Below are 22,508 nucleotides of genomic sequence, written 5' to 3' on the forward strand. Positions count from 1 at the left end.
ATGACAAGTACAATGCAGATTCTCCACTCAATTATCTCCACCCTAACCCCTTTTCTATATTTATGGCTGGAATTCTAAGATACGCTTAATGGACTCCCCCCAAAACACCCCCCCCAAAGCAGGATGGTTTCAAAATCCAAAAGCAAAAGAAACATCTAATTCAGGTCAAGTGTAGACAAAGTAGAAGAAGAAATCAAATGGCTTCCAAATATACTTACTTCACCAGGAAATGATGGTTGAGGACAATATAAGGGTGGTGCAGGAAGATATAAGCCATCAGGCACCAAACCACAAAACTTTCTGCTCAGGTCCTTGGCAGAGTCCACCAAAAGTTGAAGTGTCCCTGACAGTATGTCTGTTTCTGCCATAACAGCTGCTTTCAGTATTTCTTCTATTGAACTAAAAATTACATTTACATCTTCCTCTTCAATAGGATCTAAAGACAGACAGCAGAGGAAGTAATAAACAAATGCATTAATAATGCTTCCAATCAATGCTGAATAGCACTGGGGGAAATAGTGCTCTATGGGACCCTAAAACATAACCACCAGGGGCCCAAAGAGCAGTTTGCTAATACTAATCTCTGGACATGAGTTTGCAAGTAGGATGAAAACACAGATCTCCCATCTAAATGAGAATTGAATCATAGTTCATATAAAAAATGCAGAAGTGTGTAAAGGAATAACATGGACATGCAGAAACTCTGAACAGATAATTAAACAAATGGCATTCACATTAGCATCTCTGGCCTAGCATCTCTGGTCATTCCCTGATCGTGGAAAAGGGTGGATAACTGCATGAAATCATACCATTTCCACAAATGTGTTAAAAAACAACTTCAAGAAAATGAACTCAGATGTATAAATTGCACACCTGTGAACTGTTTGCATTTGGGGTCTCCTTCATTTGATGTTTCACTGTTGATTGGCTTGCCCAAAAAAGATTGTAATTTTTCTTGAAAGATTTGTGTTGGAGTCAAGTGTAATGGCATGCAGAATTCTACTTTTTGTGACCTGAGAGTGAATCAAGAAAAAGAGATTAGCTTGTCTCTAACTGTTGCTCTCTGAATGACTTCTGTGCAGTTATATATGGGATCTATGGAAGTACAGTGACAATTCAAAAAGTATGACAGGCACAGAGAACATCTGTATTGTGTAATGATCTGAAGGGCTTTAGGACCAGTTCTTTCCCACTTGGTATTTTTGATACTTTCAAATGGTGGACACAGATACTTCATAATTGGTGACCAGAAGGCTAGCGATTGCTTTGCTCAACTGATGTTACAATAAGGTTACCAGATATCCCCATTTCCTGGGGACAGTCCTCGGATTTACAAATGAGTCCCCATACAAAATCCATTGAAGTTGAGAAGTGTCCCCGGATTCATTGAAAAAAATCTGGTAACCTTATGTTACAATTACTGCAGCTATCATGTTACAACTACTGCAGCTATCAGCTAGATGCACCACCACTGGAATTATAGAATGGAAGACACCACTGTCATTATCAAGCTATGTTTATATGGCACTCCTGGGAACTATGCCTTTCAGTTAAAAGATGTAAATTATCTGTCCTAATCATTCCACCACCCAATAATACTGCACTCCTTGCAGAGCCCTCCTTATCTCTATGTGAAAGAATCAGGTTGAGGGCAGGAGTCAAAGGAGCAAAGAGCATATCTTCTTCCAAACTACTATTGTCCAAATCACCAACACAAGACAATGTTATCTTTTTTCTTTTACAAAAATAGGAATAATAAAAGATAGATATAAAGGCATTCAGTTAATTTTATTGTAAATAGTAGATATTATATGTTCATAAGCAAAATAACACTGCAGCATGCAGTTCTGTAATTTATACACACACAACTTACGTTGGGAAGCCACTGCTACTTTGACAATACAGTTGATAAGCCACCCCAACTGAAACAGCCATTTTCCAGTCTCCAAGTTTATATGCTAGCCACACAGCTTCCGGAATTAGTCCACCAACAAGCAACAAATCAAGAGCATATTCAACTGTCCAGACGCACGAGAGACCGTGGTCCCTAACTGCATTGGTGACTATGGGGTGCTGTAGTGGGACAATACGAAGACACCTGTCTAAGATACAAAGGAAGTTTATTAGTTAGCTATGTTTGCTTTGTTGTTAACTGCTTCCTGTATGATTTCCAAATGAGTTCTACACATCTTTAAGTGGAAAATCCCCTGAGTTCCAATTGAATTACTCGCAAATAAGTGTGAATTACAGTCTTCATAATGCAATGTATCATTCAGACCATGCTTTTTGTGGGAATTACCATGACTCTTGATTTTTGCTGTTCTTCCCTTTCCCCACTTATTTTTAATTGTTTGTGCTAGAACAGAAATGTGAATGCACATCAAAAACTCATAATGAGAAATGCATTCAGAAAGGAAAATCAATCTTCACTCAAAAAATTACACAAGATAAGAGAAGGAAGGATTATCACTCCAATGTGTGTGTGTGTGTGGGGGGGAGGTTAGAGATTTTTCTAAAATGAGCCTGAGACAAGAGACTCTAAACTAATATAAAAATGGCAGATACGAAGTTTTGAGGAAAACTCTTCTCCCACTAACATCAATGGGGCTTTGAAATCCTAACTCTGTCTGGATGATAGTAAACCAGAACATGTGACAGCATTAACAGAATACCTTGTCTGATATGAAGCGGGGGTAAAACATCAACATTATGTGGAGGAAGCACATAAAGTGGTTCATTAGTGAAGTAAGCTGCCATGAATCGTGCCAGAGACTGAACCACTGCTAATATAGCTTCAGTATGAACATCTGTTATCATCTGCTCAGCACCTAAAAGAGTTTAAAGAGTCTTACATAAACAAAATATCTGCTATAGAAATAAAAAGATATAGCTGATAAATTCAAGCCTATCAACCCTCATTGCTACTTAAGGCAAAGGTACATTACATATTGTGCTGAAAGAATTCTTTGGTCTTTCCAAAATAAAACCCTAGAAGCCTCTTTTGTACATCAACTTTGCCTTCCTGCATGATGACAACTCATACGTAAGCTTCACTCTGTAGAATTCCTTTAGTAAGAATTCAGTAACAATAAAACCTGATTAACTGTGCAATCTTACATTTATTTACTGAGGTACAAGTCCCACTAAGTCCAACAGGACTTACTTTCAAAAAAGTGCATATATGATTGCAACATTACACTGTACTTGATTACACCAAACTATAGTGTTATTAAATCACAGCCAGATATTAAGCTTGAAGGACAATATCTCATTCAAACTAATGGGACTTTAAAATCTGATCTTTTAACCAGCTTGCTAACTATGAAAGACAGCTGTTTGTCACCATACTTCTACAATTCTGAGGGAAATATATATTTAAAATAGATAAAGAATTCTTAAACGGACTTTTAAAAATTAAGCAACTAACAGATGCTTAGTCAAGTCTTAAATATAAATTCTATAATCACTATAAAACAAAAAAACCACTCTATTGCAATAATATTAAAGTTTTAAATAATGGGATAAAATGACAAATTATGTTACACATCATTCATTTAACTATACTAGGATATTCCACATTCACATACCTGACACATCATCCCTTTCAGATATTTGAGTTCGTTTTAGAAGCTCGCTCACTAGATGATCGCACAGACCCTGAGCCTCATTTACATTGTAGTGATACAGATGGCAATATAATATAGCAAGATAATATCGAGTTTGAAGAAAAGGTATTCTCTTGCCTCCTGTATTAAAAAGCAAAATAATTATCCAGTTAAAAATATAAACCCTGGGGATGTAATGAAAAATAAACCCAACCTATATGAGTGTACTGAGCTCTCCTCACCCACCCACAGATGTACTATCACATACAGAAGGAACAAATAAGGTGAATAGGATTATACAGGACCAAAACCAACTCCATTGAATTTTTTTCATGGTTACTGTTAACAGTAATTCAAACAGGAATGGGTCCATATTGTTTGAATAATGCTCTTCAACTCCAGTACTTCAAAAGACACAAAGCAAAGAGAAGTTGAAAAGGTGAAGGTTCTCCAGTTACTGTGACAGAAGAAATGCAATGGTCAAACCTAACATTTGCTTTAATTTATTGCATTTATATCCCAGCCTTCCTCCAAGAAGCTCAGAATGATGTATGTGGGATCCCTCTCCAAACAACAACTCTGTAATGAATGCTAAGGTGATAAACATCACATATGAAGCTTTGTGGTTGAGTGGACATTTGAATATGAATCTTCCCAGTTCTACTCTTAACACTGTAAACTAGGGTTGCCATTTTTCAAAAAGTTAAAACCCAGATACAAATGTTTTTGACTCACTTGTCATCTTATACCAAGGTCTCTAGACAACTTACAAGAAGCACAAAGAATTCTTTAGCAACAGATTACGTATACCTTGGTCCTGTATACCTGAAGGAGCATCTCTACCCCCATCGTTCAGCCCGGACACTGAGATCCAGCGCCGAGGGCCATCTGGTGTTTCCCTCATTGAGAGAAGTGAGGTTACAGGGAACCAGACAGAGGGCCTTCTCAGTAGTGGCGCCCACCCTGTGGAACACCCTCCCTTCAGATGTGAAGGAAATAAGCAGCTATCCTATCTTTAAAAGACATCTGAAGGCAGCTCTGTTCAGGGAAGTTTTTAATATTTAATGCTGTACTGTTTTTAACACTTGATTGGGAGCCGCCCAGAGTTGCTGGGGAAACTCAGCCAGATGGGCGGGGTATAAATAATAAATTATTATTATTATTATTATTATTGTTGTTGTTGTTATTGTTGTTGTTATTATTATTATTATTATACAAATATAAAAGTACCAACAATCAACTAGACTAAAAGCGATCAAACCTAAAAGCAAAAATCCATCTTTCCCAAACATCTAAGCATGATTAATATAAGAATCAACGAACTAAAAACTCCAGCAGTAGGAATATATTACTAACTGAAGGCTGGAGAGAACAGAAAGGTCTTCACTTGACCCCAAAGGGATGTTAATGTGCATGCCAGGCAAACCTCTTTGGGAATAGTGTTCTCTAAGCAGAGGGCTTGGCAGAGGAGTTGCCACTCAGTAGACTTATGAAAAAGGCAGGTCTCTAAAAACGACCGTTTTAGGTTTTAAAATGTATAGAAATTTTCTTCCATACGTTTATGCCAATGTATAGAAGAAAATAAATGTCCACTGCACAATTTATTACGCTTTCTCTAGAACACTTTTCCAATGAGAATAAGCTTAGAGTTTCTTATTACCTTACCTTTTCCTTTTATTTCTTGAAGAGCTCTCTCCCATGCCTCCACTGATTCTTTATAAGACCCTATTAGAAATTGCTCCTCACCTAAATAAATAAATAAATTTCAGCCAATAGTCAATACATTTCTTAACATACAGTAAAAGAGTAAGGCTGTTGTCACACAGCTGTTCACTTGACTGCTGAGGGACGCTGCTGCTAACTAATGTGATGCCAGACTACTGAGAGCTGCTGGACCATGACAGCAGCATTGGAGAGTGTCTTGTCTCAAGGTGGAAGAGAGACAGAATCAAACGGACAAACAATCCAGGGAGGAATATTCAGGATAGTCTAGGGCAGCTCCCAAGCAACTATCCTACTCTGCTGCTGTCCACCTCACAGTGATGACAGCATTTCAGCCTCCGCACTGGAGGTTGTGGATGAAAGAGAAGAGAGAAATGGATGTAGCATGAAGGCCCCAGTGAGCTGCAGAGGAACTCTTCCAAGGGAGCTGGAGGGGAGGGGAGAGTGGTCTGCAGAGCTCTAAAGGGAGTAGGTGGGTTTGGCAAGATCCAAGAGGGTGGAGGATTTGGTGAGGGGTAGGCAGAGTTGGCAAGGGAGTTGGATATTCAGGATAGTCTAGGGCAGCTCCCAAGCAACTATCCTACTCTGCTGCTGTCCACCTCACAGTGATGACAGCATTTCAGCCTCCGCACTGGAGGTTGTGGATGAAAGAGAAGAGAGAAATGGATGTAGCATGAAGGCCCCAGTGAGCTGCAGAGGAACTCTTCCAAGGGAGCTGGAGGGGAGGGGAGAGTGGTCTGCAGAGCTCTAAAGGGAGTAGGTGGGTTTGGCAAGATCCAAGAGGGTGGAGGATTTGGTGAGGGGTAGGCAGAGTTGGCAAGGGAGTTGGATGAATAAAATAGCATCATAAAACTGCCACAATGTTCAATGCTACCTTCAGCTGCAGACTGTAAAACATATTATTACAAGCACAGGATATTTTTGGAGAAAGGAAACAAATTTTAAATTGTCAGGTGTCTAGACCAGAAATTTTGTTATTTATTAATTAGACATGTTTCTAATTAATTAGGTTTATTAGTTAATTAGAAATGTTTGGGACAATGTCCCTACCAAACAGTTTCTAGCAACAGGTAAAATAATTACAATAAAATGTGTAAACTACAAATAAAAGCTAAAGAAAAAGTAAAATACAATCTTTATTAAGATTCATCTTATTTACCCTTATTAAAATCAGAACTGCCTCCAGAAATCAATTCAGGGATTACACAAACTCCCCAGGATTAGTTCACTAAAACATGTCATAGCGGTGTGTCATTTGCATAATAGCAACAGCTTGGCACAAACACCAGGTGACCCTTCCAAGCAGTTTTATGCAGATGTTAAAATGTATAAGGAGCAAGATAAAAAAAACCCCTGCAGCTAAGGGACAGAGAAGTCTTCCAGCACCACCTTCTGGACATGCTCCCCCAGAATGGATCAGAGCACTGTAACATCCTTGCCCCAATTCTTACTCTGGCAAAGCAACTCAGAAGCATACAATGGTCAATGGTATTGAAAATCATTGGTTCCAGGAGAACCAAAAGGGACACACTAGGGTGATGGAGGCAGCTGCAAACTGAGCTGAAACAGAATGAAGAATTCAGTATCATGCCACACTCTCTAGACTTGAAATGCCACCACCTTTTCAAGTACCTTGCTAAGAAACTTGATACTGGACAATAACTGTTAATGTCAGTAAAATCTAAATTGCTTTCTTTAAGATAAGTAAAATTATTGCGTCTTCAAAGCAGCATGGACATCTTTACCCAACCAGGATAAACCATCTGAAGGTTCAAAATGGAAGGTCACTTCCGTTATGTATCACAACAATGTAATGCTTCCCAGCTATTGGCTAAGCAAACTCTAAATGCTAATTTAATTGACATACTGAAACATATGTGCAATTACAAAATTAATAAAATATGGAGCTGACTTTTTGTCCCACTCATTATTATTGCAGAAGAATAGTATCAAAATTGAAGCTCAGGAAATTGTCCACTGTTACAAAAATCAACTGATCACAGTGTTCTGCATGATACTAACCAATCACAGAGTTGAGTTTCAGTATTCGTTCTAATCTTTCTCCTGAAGACTGTAAAATTGCCTGTGTATGACTTGCCAGTGCTTCAACGGTTGGTCCTTCATACGTAATTTGTATTTCAGTTACTGGCTTGCTTGATTTATGCGCTTTTCTCCTTAACTGTGTCCAGTACCAAAGAACATGCTTATATAACAGTTGCCACATTACAATTACCCTGAAGTTGAAAAAGAATCAAATATTTACAGCAAAAGTCAGATCAGAGAAAATTAGTGATGCTAATATGCTAGGAAATAATGCCTTAAAACTTCAGATTATGTTTTAATTCACTTATCAGTGAATTAAGCTAGTAAATCAGTGAATTAAGCCTATCAGATACTTCCGTGCATTATCACAATTATCACTACTTTTATTTACCTTCTGTTGAATTTATTATTGCTAGTTGTGGTGAAAAAATTAACTCTCAAGATTTCCCTGCTAAATATACTGTATATAAATTTACTATGATCAAGATAGATAAAAGTTACAAAGCAACTTATTAACTCAATAACACTAAACTTCTATAGAATGTGGATTTCTGAGGTGTTAATGTTTATGTAAAGGACACACAAAAAGTCTACTTAAACATTAATTACATTGTATCTGCAACATTTTTCCTTAACCATAAAGTAATCTCTTGTAAGGTTGGATACCACTGACAACTGTAGCCTATTTAACTAAAAGCCAGATAAGGAAGCTATTATCCAAGTAATAATTAATAATGGCATATGTATGGTGGGTGCAACTTTTTGAATTTTCACTTTGACCATTTAAGCCTAAGTAAGAACTTTTAAGATCCTATGAAAAAACTCCTCTCCCATCCCTTAGAAATCCAGCAAAGTCTAATATCACACAATGTCACAAAAAAGCTTTAGAACTATCCCTCTTAGAATGGCAGTCAATGACTAGCACATACTGTATGCGATATCTTTTAATTTGATTGGGTGTTTTATTTTAATTGCAATAGCTACCCAAGACCCTGGAAAGGAGTAGGAAAGAAACTGAATAAACAAAGGAAATAATATATTTTGCAACTCCCATTTTATGCAACACAGCACAATGGTTGGGATCCAAAGAACCATGGAACTAATTCTGAGCCCAATAAAGGATGAACACAGATTCTTTTGAGCAGCAGCTTTGAATGAGATGAGGGGAGAGTTATAACACAGCATGAAGACCAATTGTTTAAAAAAAATGTTATATTTGATTGGTACATGTAAACCACACCTAAAATACCTTACCTTTAAAAAAAAAATCTGGCCATTGCAGTCTTCTTATTTTGTTCAGAATTCAAGTAAGCCAATAATGTCTATTTCTTTCATTCAAGACAAATTTTTAAAAATATATAAATACAATTACAAATTATAAAAATAAGTTTTCAAACAGATAATAAATACCTCTTTTCTGAATTACTGGACAGGTTTACAGCTGGAGGAGAGAGCTTCAGTATGTAATTCAATGCACAGAAATGTTGGTGGCTGCTCCAATCTATAGCTTGAAACACAGACACAATTATGGAATCAAACTCCACCTGATTATTAACTTCCGGGGCTGCTGGAAGTATCTCATACTGAGGTGCGTTCTTGCCATTTAAAAAATGAGTAACCATCTTCAGCAGAGAGAAGCCTCCCAAAAGATTATTGGAGAACAGTTGGTTTTGTTGTTCCACAAGCATCAGCTTTAGGGTTTGCAATGTGAGCTTCATCAAATGTCCCAGAATTTGTCTATGCTTACCATCCCAACTTAGAAGAGACAAAAATTGCTGGAAACATTTTAACACTGACTGTATCCAGGTACAATTCCGGACAGGGTGATCTAAACGTGCAACATTAAGTTTTGCATACTGGAGAATGTTAAAAAAGTATATAATGCAACGTATGGTACAATTTAACAAAGTGTCTCTTTCTTGCATGTTTCTTGAAATCCCTACTCTCCAAGCTGCAATTAGATTTTTTTGGATATGGTTCAGTTCCAAAGCTGTGTCATCTTCTTCTCCTGTTGCATCCATTGCGTGAATGGTGTCAAACATGGATGCAAATTCCAACTGGCCTTCATCAGTTACAAAAGTATCTCCTTTTTGGCTTCCCAAAATAAAGGAATGACTCTGAAACAACTTGTCACAATCTGATTCTTCTTCATAATCCTAAATTGAAGATAACATTACTCATTATCTGATACATGTGAATTTTATCACACATTTATATAAAGAAGAACCCCACATAATTGTTCTGGGAACTGTTTCACAAGTACTAGTTGTGCAATAAATATGTGGAGCTGTGTCACTCAATGTAAAACTTAACGTATAATCCAGGCTATTGTTATGGTGCCTTTTGACATGTCTTGTATTGTATAGAGATGGATGAGGATCCATAGATTTTCCCCAATGCAAACTAAACCTTAACAGCTAGGCTGCAGATACATGTCAAACCAAACTCAAAACAACTGCAATCATTTCACCAGAACAAAGCAATCCCAGTGTCTGGGGCACATACAGTTCCACATTACAGACTTTGCCATGGAATGGGGAACTGTTTGCACCCTAGCCATTAGTATTTGCTTTGTGAACATATAAGGGATTCATGGTTGCATCTCACAGTAGTTCTACTTAGAGTAGACCAATTAAAATTAATGGACATGACAGATCTATTAATTTCAATGGGTCTAATCTTGAGCATAATTCAGATGGCTACAATAGCTATTATTCCATAATACCCATCAATTAACAAGATAAATCAATTATATGAGATAGAGACTGATAACTCAAAATGAGGTGAAGGGTAGGTTTCTTGTCTTGTTGGTGATGTGAAGTATATAATGGTTTGACATGCATTCAAGAAAATAAAGGGCATATTTGTACTTAGAACAAAAGTGAAATTGCCATCACAAGCCAAGCTAGGAGTCCCAAGTCATAAATTGGCTTATAAGCACATATATGGAGGCAGTGAGAACCTTCTTTTATTATTATAGGTATCATATCAGGATTTATTTATTTTTTAAAAAGATGTCTTCCATGCAACAGAGCTGACATCTATGCAGATCAGAAGAACAAATATATGTGTTATATACTATTATTCTAATTCATGTTGCATTATATCAAGAAACTAGCATCAAAGGAAACTTGAATACCTGCAAGTGTGTTACTTCTCCATTTAGCTCTACTGTTTCCTCCTCTTCTTGCAGAAATTTTGGAATGGTAGAGAAAGCAGAGCTCTGACTTTGATTGTGTTGTAATAGATTAGCTTTTAAGGAGGACAGTGATTGCAATGGCAGCCTTTTCTCCTTGGACTGTGGGAAACAACATGATAGTTTTATTATCCTATTTTTATATTCTGAACATCTGAAAGATATTGATGAATGTGATGCTGAAGCTGATAGTGCAGATGGATCACAAAAAATATGTCAAGAGATGAAACTTTTAAAAGAACATGATTAAGATGGACTTGCTGGGCAGTAAAAACAACCTAATCTATATTTAATATCTAAGATGTTTATAAATACAGACTGCAATTTTATACACTTATAATTGGAAATTTTGTCTTATTTCTCACTACATACACAGAGAATGATTTGACAGGATCAGGAAAGAGGAACTTGTTGGAAACATCTTAGCAAAATATCAATAAATGTATACAAGACAACCAGCAGATAAGCATGCAAAAACAGAAACTGTTAAAGACTTCAGATTATTATTGAGATTGTGTGTGTGTGTGTGGCGGCATTGATTTGCTTGGATGTCATTACTGAAAAACCCTTCTCTCTTGCTCTTACCAAGCTTGCTTCTGGTGTTATTTTGAGAAGGGCATTGGACAATGATCTTGGCAGATATGCTGGCTAGTGTGAACATTGTGGGTGCTTTATTTCACATCACACAACTGAAGAGATTCAAACACGTCATTCTGAACAGAAACCTAAAATTAACTTTCCTTCTCAACACTGAGTAGGCTAAAGCAATGTAAGTATTTAATCATGGAATAAGTGAATTATCCTAATGTGACCAATTAATAATGTCTAGAACCAATTCCAGGTGAATAACTGAATTATCCTAATGTGACCAATTAATAATGGGTAGAACCAATTCCAGGCAAGCATCTGAGAACTATACTATTAAACCTATGTTGCAGTAGAAAACCAAATGAAACAATACCTTAGATTTAATCAAGCTGTGGTGCAGTTTTTCAAGCCTCTGGGCTGAATCAAGCAGCAAAGACCTCATATATGCCGAGGGTGAGAAACCATCATAAAATTTAAGAACGGTGATTATATACCCATCAGAGGCAATGAAGAAGGGTAAACTTGGATGTGATGCTACAGAAAATCTCTGCCTCATTAGATCCCCTTCAGAGGCTGATGAATCATTAGAATGATTCAGATCTTGCATCAAAGAGTTCTGTGATCTAACAGATAAAATACTAAATTATCAGAAAAGTAAAGTAAAAGCAGTTCTGTAACACAAAAGACCCTGATGTTGGGAAAGATTGAGGGCACAAGGAGAATGGGACCACAGAGGATGAGATGGTTGGACAGTGTTCTTGAAGCTACCAACATGAGTCTGACCAAACTGCGGGAGGCAGTGGAAGACAGGAGTGCCTGGTCCATGGGGTCACGAAGAGTCGGACATTACTAAACAATGTAACACAAAAGTTTTATGGGGACAATCCAGTTCAGATTAATATCTTCTCCTACACTAGCACAGCAGTTGCCAATCTGGTGCCCTTGAAATGTTTTGGACTACAACCCTCATCAACTCCACTCAGTACAGTCATGCTTAAAAATAAATAAATGATCCTAATAGTGGCTTAAATAATTTGTACTTACATGATGAAAATGTCATTTGTTCAGCAGGAAAAGCCATTATAAGAAATAGGAGAGAACTATGAATGAGAAACAAGATATTGAGAAGAAAGACACAGAAAAAGCAAAAATTATTTGAAAGGTGAAACATTTAAAAGAGAAGAAATGAACGAAAGAAAGAAAGATATGAGCAAATGAATTTAATAAACCCCATTATGACTGTCTCACCTGTATGTTATTAGTGGATGTAGAGGAATAAATTCTGCTGGTCCAAATTCTACAGAGCAACCATATGTTACTAAAGTAAGCAATTCACCCAAACAAGTCATTAAGATCAGTGACCCACGTTTTAACATGCAAGCCAAAAAAAGGCTATCATGAGTCCAGCTCATGTCAGAAATCCAATAGGATCTAAAACAAAAGAACAAATATCACCTTCAGACATCAGTATCCAGTTATCCAAATATGATTTAAAAATAAATTCTGAAAAACACTATACTAACCTTATAAACTTTGACTGAATTTTGTGTTTCTTACTACCACAACCTTTAAGGCTACCAGAAACAGCAATGAAATTTGCTGTGCTCATAAACAAAATCTGAGTTGCCTGAATATTTTTTTTTTTAAAAGACAAAAGAAAGAATGGTTAAACTGCATGCAAACCAAGCAACATAAAATATAATGATTAATTAATACTTCACAGCACATATATAGCTTTCATTAGAAACTTATTGGAATAACATATATAGCACATATAACTTCAATTGCTGAATGTGCTGATCTGAAGCACTGATGAAATGAACACAATACAAAAGTACAGCAGACTCCTTCTCTAATTCCTTGTTTTTATTACTATCCCCTTGCTGAAGTATGAAGGTAACCCAGAAGACTGATTTGCTGCATCACACTTAATATTCTTTACAGTATTAACAAGATCACTTTTGCTTTATGTTACTAATATTTGTACCTGTAAATCCTTCTGGTTGACACCTATTGCTAGAACAAGCCCATCATTTGAAAACGCAGTAAGCAAAGCACCTCTTGATTTTATTGGCTTACAATGGGGAGCCAAACTAGACAAAGAACATGTCCGCTGTGTCCAGTGTATCAGAAATGGAAAAGAGCTACATAAAACAAAAATACATATAGATAAGAACATAAAAGGAAACATTATTTCTGGATGTCTGTAAGTTAATTGGCAGGTTTCCCTGTAACACTAAAGCATAGATACATGACCTTGAACAGGCTTGAACAAAGCCTCTGTCCCCGTCTGGCCAGGAGAACTTTGGCAGAGTTTAGTTTAGCAGTATGCACCAACCACATGACTCAGCTCAAATCCAGATTCAGTGCTTTGGAAAACAGAACAGTTTAGCATGGACTATTTCATGCCCAATTTGGCTCGGGTACAAATCCCAATTTGGAAAAACAAAAGAATCTTGTATTTCTGTTCCGTATTATGGGGAAATTTTAAAAACATCAACAACTTTTTTCAGCATACGTTGCAATCCTACTGTACATTCAATCCCTGCACATATAAAAACACCTTAATTAATGCAGAATTTTTCTTGATCAAACTATCTACATGTTATTCAAACTATGTGGCAGCAAACATTGAAGTTTTAAAACCAAGTCTTAAAAACCTATATTAAAATTTAATTAATGATTTAATCTTACCAAGCAATCTTTAAACTGTTCTCTTGCCATTTAATTTCCAAAAATGTCAGCATTAAATGCTCCTGAGAATAAAATGCAAAACAACACAAGCAGCAGTCCCCCAGCATCTGCAAATGAATCAAAATAATGCTTAATAACTCTACTTGGATTTCTTAAACAATTCATATACAACCCAAGTTTTAAGGTCAAATCAGCTGAAAGCAATTAACATTTCACCACATGGTTTGTATAATTCACATAGAGCAAGAGAATATATAAAACATAAGCTTTCACATCTTACACCTTGATGATTTAAACAAAAATTACATTGAGATTTTGTGTTCATGCAGTATTATAGTGAGGCCTATTTTTTGTTGTCTGGGCATAAATAGGATAGGGGATATTTACTATTGCCCTGTGAACAAATCATGAAGACACCTCTACTGCAGGCACATATGGTGAGGATCAAGATACCAGACACTGATTTGTCATAGACTATCCTTGTCCCACAGAAGCCTCAAAATTAAAAGAAACTGTTCACTTAAGGTAGCTAGTAACAAATGCACTGTGCCTTTTGGGGTTGTGCACCACCAACTCAAGATGCCTTGTTAAGGACTCAATCCAACCCAGGCCATGTGAAAATCTCACCTAAATCTCACCTTATTTGCCTCTTAATTCAGGAAGTACATAGAGCTGGTGCACTTCTACTTTCCACAATAACCAGAATTGTACAACCGATAACAGAAAGGTCACTATGCATTTTACACACACAGCTTACTGAATCTATATAAATTAGACCGATTTTATTGTTTACCTCATTTTGGATGAAGTCAACACTCACTGACGTTTCTTTCTCTTCAACAGATGGTAATACAACTGATGCTTCAGGAATAATTTGTGACCACTGTCCCATTACACAACCTTTAGCGGGTGTACTTTTACATTCCTCACTTTCCCATAGAAAGATACTGGCAGTTGGCGTAGTGAGAAGAACCTTATTTCCATCACCAGAAACATATAGGTATAATCTCATTGAACAGTCTAGAAAATAATGTTGTGTTAATGCAGCTTCTCATTCTTTACATGATCTATCCAAAATACATTGACAGTTTTAATAGTTTTTGACATTAGCTACTGTGCTAACTTTTTATTGTATAAAAGTCAATGAACACAATACAAAGATTAAACCTAGGACATCATGTTTAGTACTTAAAATAGCACAGAACTAAGAAAGCCTACCATATTTCACTAAGAAGCAGTATAATCTTTTTACTGCCCTCAACATGATTATGATTACCTTCTAAACCAGGGGTATGGAACCTCTCAACCATGGGTTAATCTTGGCCTGCCAAAGGGTCCAAATAAGGCCCATTATGCCATTTCCCGCCAAACACACCCACCAGACCATTGGCTGATGTCAGCTGATATGTGGGGTTCAATCCTGCTAGGTGCTGCGTCCTCAGCACATTCCCTGGTATGAATGCCCTGGTGGGTGGAACTGCCCAACTATCAGTCACGTGACATCATGGCAGCTGATTATTGATAGGTGGGTGGCCATGCCCACTAACCAAAGTTGGCCCATGAGCGACAGGGGTGATAAAGATCAGGCCCACTAGACCAAAAAGCTTCTCCATCCCAGTTCTATAAAAAATACATTATATATGCTAAGGTTTAGCTTAACAAGTCATTTCTCTTTGAAATATAAACACTATTAAATAACTCAGAGAGTCATGAATAAAATCAACATTTTCATTTTTAGTTGTTAAATAAGCAAAATAGTAATGTTTGATAAAACCTTTTTTTAAACAAAATAAATAGGGGAAAGGACAATGTTAATCAAAATATTGAATATTCCTACCTTGTGCTGCTAAAACCACCTTCTTACATTCTTCAGCTGCCGAGACAGTTTTCATAGTGTCTTGGTCTTTGTTCCAAAGAAAGAGTTCTCCTGTTTTAAGTATCCCTGCCAACCAAGCTCCTGTTTGATTAAGGATAATTTTGTTGTTCAAAGTGCAACATTTTAGACAAATAGTACTATTTCATGCATATTTACTCAGAAGGGAGTAAACTAGGTTCAGCTAGCTTACTCCCAGGGAAACATGCATAAAACTACACTATTTCCCCCCCTTTGGTCCCAAGTCGTTACATAGTTTTAGATCAGAACTATATTGAGGGTAAGGTGGTAGCAGTGGAAACCCTTTACTTGTTTATTTATTTAAGATACTTAGATACTGCCCTCACAAAGTAGAGAGTCAGTACATTTTTAATTCTCAGAAACACAATTAATTTAAATAAATTCAAAAAATAAAATCATGCAACAACTTGTTAGTGCTAATACTTAACCATTTCTTGAAGTTGTTAAGACAACAACATTCTTCAGCAAGGGATGTAATTGGGGGATCTTCTTTGTCCTCCCCGAAAGCAGATTAATTTCATTTATGCTTTTGTCATCTAAAAGAAAAACAGCCTCCTTTTCCTATTATAAAGAAAGAAAGCCTTTTATTCAGGTACCCACTTCCACATGTTTCCTGAAAACTAATACCTGAATAAGCACAACTACTGTATACAGTGGTACCTCGGGTTATGAACTTAATTTATTCTGGAGGTCCATTCTTAACCGGAAACCATTCTTAACCTGAGGTGCGCTTTCACTAATGGGGCCTCCTGCTGCTGCTGTGCCACTGGCACACAATTTACATTCTCATCCTGAGGCAAAGTTTGTAACCCAAGGCACTACTTCCGGGTTACCAGAGTTTGTAACCCGAAGTGCTACTCATGGACAGTTCCCCACTGCTAAAAGTGTCTTTTGCATATCACAGAAAAGATGTAACATAGAAGTTCCTACATAGGAGGATTAAGAGAACACTGGAGCTGCTTCCCCGAGTGGATGAGGCTTGTTTGACAACGCAGAAACCATGTCATTAGTGTAATCAGCCCAGAATTGTGGAACACTCTACCAATAGAGATTTAGCGATCACCTTCTGTGACAATTTTTGAACACCTGCTGAAAATGCTGTTGTAAACTGCATTGATGTACTTTTATGATTTAGCTGTATACAATTTTTTATATATAAATAGATGAATAAAGGAATGAACAGTGTCTTTTAACACATGGAAACAAATCATATGAAAACTAAGATTAACAGAATTCTTACACTTTTTAAATTTATTTCATATGTAAAGAATTTAAATCCTGTGAAACAAAGTGGCAATTGCAGACATAACCATAATATGCCCCTGTATTTCCTAACAAATCTGTATTTTTATTACTGGTCTCTAAAGGATGAGTTCTTTGCGATATAACCAAACACAGAAATCTAATCAAGCACTTTTAAGTACTATTCACTTCAGCCAGGAGGCTGAATTCTAGAGGTGTTGTGCCTCTACTGTATCATACAAAAATAGCAGATGATTGATTACCTGTCCCAGCCAAGTGATTTGAGGCCATGGCTTCCTTTGTTTGATACATGTAGAAGTTAGAACTTCCAGTTTAATTTCCATGATTATTAAAAGGTAGTATAGCCATTAAACTTTTCAAAAAGGGAACGTCGTTTTACATGACTGTAAAAAAAGCACAGAAATATAGAGACATTCAAATTTATAGAAGAACTTCTATCACATTAATGTACACCATTGTAAAAAGAATGTAAGAGAAACTGTTGGATCAGACCAAAGGCCTATGTAGTGTAGCATCTTGTCTCACATAGTGGCCAACTGGAAAGCTTACAAGCAAGATATAGGCACAATAAACTCTCCTGCTGTTGTTCTCCAATGACTGCATACTGCCTCTAATCCTGGAAGCAGCATATGGTCATAATGACTAATAACCGTTATCCACCATCAATTAGTCTAATCCTTAAAGCAAAATTGGTGGCAGTCACTACATCTTATCCTAGTGAAGGCTGAAATTTAACTATGAGTTGCAGTTGTATTAAAAAGCATCTCACATCCTGGGGTTCAAGCACTGAGAAAAGGATACTTGATACACCTTGATCATGTCTCATCCTTGCTCATCTCTCCCCCCCCCCCCTAACTTTTCCTCATAAGGAAATTGCTCTAGCCCTGATTATTTTGATGTTATTTTCGGGGACAGGAGCATTTGCAGCCTGTCTACTTTCACTTTCATGCAGGGGGTTGGGGAGTGTGGGAAAAAACAAAACGAAGAGCGGTTAAGAGGGACCACAAAATCCATAACTGGATCGGGGAGCAGGATAAGCACCCGTTCCCTACATAGGAGAGGTTGGTACTTCTGCCACCAATGCACCTTTCCCAGCTCTGCGATATCCCTTCTGAGAGGCAGCAACAAATTTATTATACACTGTATTCCAAGTGTTATCAGCACCATCAATATTTATTAAATTTATATGCCGCCCTTCACCTCAGGATCCCAGGGCGGTTTCCAGCATCCAAACACAGAAATACATAACAATAAAGCAATTACCCACCAGGTCACAGATTGCTTAGTTAGAATAACTGCACCATAGAGATTTTATACAATGTACAAAGCTGCCGACCAGCTTTGTCTGCCTATCCCCTCTCTCCATACATATGCAGATAGACAGATAGACAGACAGATAAAGCTGCCGACCAGCTTTGCCTGGCGCCCCCCCCATATAAAGGAAGCTTTGCCTGCCTCCCCCACTCAACCTCGGGCATGTAGGTTCAGTCCACCCCCGGCTGGAGAAGGGATAAGCGCATTTTTGTGGGAAATAGAGAGGTCGAGTAGGGTGGGAGGGGGAGAGCTATTCCCTACCCGCCTCCTTTTCCTCATGGCGGGCGCCGCCTTCGCGGACCCACCGTGCGCGTCGTCGTCTCGTCACCGCCTCCCTCTCCCCCTCAGCGCCAACGGTTATCCTTCCTCGCGGCTCCCAACTGCCTCCTGAGCGACCAACCGCTGGGGTGGGGGGGAGGAGCTGAGCGACCGAATGCGCATGCGTCGCTCGGCGACGGTTGAAATGGGAGTCAAGAGTCGGCAGTTAACGGGCGGAGATTGGCGGCTGGGCCGCCCCGTCTTTTATATCGTTTCGGTCGTCGCTCGAGCCCGCTTTCTAGCCCCCTGCGCTGGATTCGCAGGGCTTGCAGATTCCAGACGCGCCTCCTCTCCAAAAAGGCTTTGTGGCACCTTAAAAAAGCTGGGTTAGGATGCTAGTGGGTTCTCAGACGCCGTTGAACTACAACTCCCATCATCCTTGCTGCGCGCAGGGCTTGATGGGAGCTGGAGTCCAACGATATCTGAAGGGATTTCCCCATCCTTGGTCTCAAGAGACTTAAATTTTGGCTTCGACCCTCGAAAGCCTTGCGTCGGAATAAAATTTGCTTAGTTTTTAAGGTGCCATAGGACTGTGCAAGTCAGGGATCAGCAAACTTTTTCAGCAAGCGCCGGTCCGTCTCTCAGACCTTGGGGCCCGGACTATATTTTGGAAGGAGGAAAAAATGAACAAATTCCGATGCCCCACAAATAACCCAGAGATGCAATTTATATAAAAGGACACATTCTACTCATTCCTGGACCGTCCGCGGGCCGGATTTAGAAGGCGATTGAGCCGGAGCCGGCTCCTGGGCCTTAGTTTGCCTACCTATGGTGTGTAAATTATTCAGGGCTCCTTTAAGACTACCCCCCCCCCCCGGTAACATTTTCTTAATTGTAGGAAATCGTGTGTTTCAGAAAGCCCATGCAGTGAAGTACAGTTTGCCTCTCTGGTAAGTGCGCACAAGATTTCTATCCTATATATATTCTATATATGTATACACATATTTATATATATACATATCTACTAAGGAGCAAGTCTTGCTGAGTTTAATGAAGTTTAGTCTAAGGTAAGTGGATATATAAGCAATACATACAACAGCATATACAAATACATAAAATACACACACAAACCTTATTAGTTTACCCAATATAGGCCTTAAGAGCAGCCTTGTTAAAATACTTAAATCTCCCAGCTGAGACAATGATCGGGTATTTGATTAACTTTTTACTAAAGAACAGGTGCCCTGGCACCTTCTAAAAAAGTGACATGCTTTGCCTTTAGAGCAGCAATTTTAAGAGAAAAATTTGTGGGGATTATAAATTAAATTATTCAGGAAAGCAAATTTATGACATTGGTTTCAATAGTAATTTTAACTGTAATGTGTTTTATTCCATTTTTATTCTGTTTTATGTGTTTTATCTTTTGTAATGGCTTTGGCTAAACAAAATAAATAATAACTAAAAATAGTATCTGTAACAGCAAACACATCTTAAAAAATGATTTCCTGTTCTCAATGTTCTACCTGAGGCCACTAGGGTTGGAGTTCTTAAGCAATTAAAGATATATCCTGATTCATTGAGTACATGTGTGTATAAAAACTGCAGATTTCAGGCCTGTTCTCACTTTCTTACACCTAAGAGAATAACCTTTCTAAGATTATGCATGATACAGCATGTGTGCAACATCTAAACCAGGGCCCTCCAAGATGTTGGGTTTCCTCGCAAGGCACACTTTCCAGCTCTCCCACCACTTCCAATTTCCCGGCACCACACATGTGCCCAGTCGTGCCCAAGTGGGGAGTTGCCTGTAGTTGCCATTTATAATCCTAAGCCTCTTTTTCATAGCAAACTCTCAAATACATAGTTGTATGATTTCCACTTTTATGTCTAAGCACCTTGTGTAAATTCTATGCAAAATTAATAGAGAAACCCATTTTAAAAATAATTTTAATTGCCAGGGCAAGATTATACAATGCATTTTAATCCAAAGCATATAAAACTGTTTCACTGCTAGAAAAATTTAGTAGTAAAAAAAGAAGAGAAACAACCTGCCATTCTGCATTCTATGTGAGGTTAGTTAAGAACAGACAACACAGAACTATGATAAGCTCCACAGCTTGTTTTAATGCTTTAATAAGCATTTGCCTTTTCAGATTCCAGTGCAGTGACAGTTCATTCCACCTGAAGAAATAGTTGTGCATCACTCAATGAAGCCGTTCTAATTTAGCCTGTAGAGATTTAAAGTTCCCTGTAATTGTCTGTACAGCTAGTGTTGGACTTATGGACTGCAATTCAACAAGGTAACAGCTAACAGCATCCAAGCAAATATTTGTGAATCGCCGCCTAAAGAGAAAGAAAGAAAACAGTTAGTTTTAGTTTATTGTTAGGATACAGAGACCCAAAACTTTGTAGAGAAATGTGCTGCCTCTAAATCTTAAGCTATAGTTAGGGTCAGTGATCTTCTGCAACAAAGCTGGTAATGGGATATGCTGGTGGTTGTAGCGAGATGTGTCAGTTCTGAGCAAGATGTATACAATTTAGTATGGTAAGCTCCTTCAGCAGTCTGCCTTCTTTGCTTATGTTACTTTATAAATCACCACTTACATTATTTATTAATTAAATTTCTATACTGCTCTTCACATAAGGTTTACAGGGCTGTTTATAATATAAAAACACAGAGTAACAAACAAAAACACAAACTCCACCACAAACACAGTTTAAAAGGCAATAGATTGTTTAACTGGCCAAATGCCAGGCAGAAGAGGAATATTTTTCCTCGCGCCTAAAGATATGTAATGAAGATGCCTGGTGAGTCACCCTGGTGAGAGCATTCCACAAGCAGTAAAGGTCCGTTCTCTTGAGGCCACCCTCCAGGCCTCTTGCAGAAAAGGCACACAAAGAAGGGTCTCAGATGATGATAGCAGAGTCCAGATCAGTTCATCTGGAAACCATTTCCAGCATATGTTAAGTCTGTTTACAGCATCTGCATTCAAAGAAGTACCTTTCAAAGGCAAGAATTTTGTTAGGCTCTTGCACAAATGCTGATAATAACACATGGATGCATTCCAAAAGGTGCAAAGGCTTCTTCATTTTACTCCAGTATGGATCCTGTAAAGAAAAAAGAAAAATACATGACAATTTGGAAATTATTCATCAACATGTTGAGTGTACTACAGAGTGCCACATAATACCCATTCTGCATTTGAAAGAACTTAATTGTTTGCCTAGTGAGATCAAGCAGGCTCCAATTTAAAGTGGCTCCTGCTTGTGGCATCACCAGTCTTGTTTTTAAAGAAAATGAAAGAAACTGAGTAGGGCGAGGGGTAGAAGATGGGGGTAAAAAAAGAGTAACAAGGTTTTTTTTAACACTTTAATCATTGTGTACAAGGCCAGTATGTTGGTAGGTGTGGCATTTTCACCCGTTTGGTGAACTGCACTTGTAAAATTCAAGTCTTATATACAGCTATGAAAAATACAGGAGCCTGTTGAAAAGTAGGTGGCAATAGGCTTGACTGCTGGACCTTACTAGATATGATACAGATGAATGTAAATACAGCTGTGCCAGATAAGATGTGACTTGGCTGCAAAAGCAGACTGAAGATACCAACTTGGTCCCCACCTGCATATAAGACAATGGGGGAGGAGGCAGCAACAAATGAAGCAGTAGTGAACAAAGGTCCTCAACACAACCTCAGAGGCAGCCGAGGCAGCAAGTTGGTATTCTATGGACCAATTTAATGAGCTCATAGAGTCACAATCTACTACATGAGGATCAATGCCTACTAGCTACAAACACATTTTGAATGTCTGGCCCAGTACAAACCTAGAATTTTCTTCCTGTTAGTATCTCAGCAGTGATATGCTTTTAAAAAACTGGTATTCTGTGGTCCACCCCCATCATTTGTGATGATATGGAATTTAAACAACAGAT

General features: G+C 38.0%; 2 protein-coding genes across 8 annotated transcripts in view; both read right to left on the bottom strand.

Moving 5' to 3' along the window:
• CPLANE1 (ciliogenesis and planar polarity effector complex subunit 1) overlaps window positions 1-18,732 on the bottom strand; it is a 50,685-nt gene extending 31,953 nt beyond the window's left edge. For 6 of the 7 annotated variants that reach the window (XM_080972138.1, XM_080972140.1, XM_080972143.1 and 3 more), the window contains exons 1-18: window positions 17,248-17,388; window positions 16,171-16,303; window positions 15,686-15,805; window positions 14,642-14,868; window positions 13,849-13,955; window positions 13,142-13,298; window positions 12,678-12,781; window positions 12,403-12,585; window positions 11,528-11,777; window positions 10,510-10,668; window positions 8,781-9,526; window positions 7,350-7,561; window positions 5,271-5,351; window positions 3,588-3,746; window positions 2,673-2,828; window positions 1,874-2,102; window positions 874-1,013; window positions 219-436 (exon numbers count right to left, since the gene is read on the bottom strand). In XM_080972138.1, coding sequence (XP_080828264.1) covers window positions 219-436; window positions 874-1,013; window positions 1,874-2,102; window positions 2,673-2,828; window positions 3,588-3,746; window positions 5,271-5,351; window positions 7,350-7,561; window positions 8,781-9,526; window positions 10,510-10,668; window positions 11,528-11,777; window positions 12,403-12,585; window positions 12,678-12,781; window positions 13,142-13,298; window positions 13,849-13,955; window positions 14,642-14,868; window positions 15,686-15,805; window positions 16,171-16,303; window positions 17,248-17,328 — 3,462 coding nt within the window. In that variant the 5' untranslated portion in view covers window positions 17,329-17,388. Of the gene's footprint in view, window positions 1-218; window positions 437-873; window positions 1,014-1,873; window positions 2,103-2,672; window positions 2,829-3,587; window positions 3,747-5,270; window positions 5,352-7,349; window positions 7,562-8,780; window positions 9,527-10,509; window positions 10,669-11,527; window positions 11,778-12,402; window positions 12,586-12,677; window positions 12,782-13,141; window positions 13,299-13,848; window positions 13,956-14,641; window positions 14,869-15,685; window positions 15,806-16,170; window positions 16,304-17,247; window positions 17,389-18,624 lie in introns of those variants that run through there. The other variant, XM_080972137.1, reaches the window with a different exon arrangement.
• Window positions 18,733-20,510: 1,778 nt separating this feature from the next.
• The window catches only part of NUP155 (nucleoporin 155), a 35,631-nt gene continuing 33,633 nt past the window's right edge, over window positions 20,511-22,508 (bottom strand). Inside the window, exons 34-35 of the mRNA XM_080972291.1 lie at window positions 21,579-21,685; window positions 20,511-20,920 (exon numbers count right to left, since the gene is read on the bottom strand). Coding sequence (XP_080828417.1) covers window positions 20,782-20,920; window positions 21,579-21,685 — 246 coding nt within the window. The 3' untranslated portion in view covers window positions 20,511-20,781. The remainder of the gene's footprint in view (window positions 20,921-21,578; window positions 21,686-22,508) is intronic.

Source organism: Podarcis pityusensis (assembly GCF_964106645.2).
Source record: "Podarcis pityusensis genome assembly, chromosome: 11".
NCBI lineage: Eukaryota > Metazoa > Chordata > Lepidosauria > Squamata > Lacertidae > Podarcis > Podarcis pityusensis.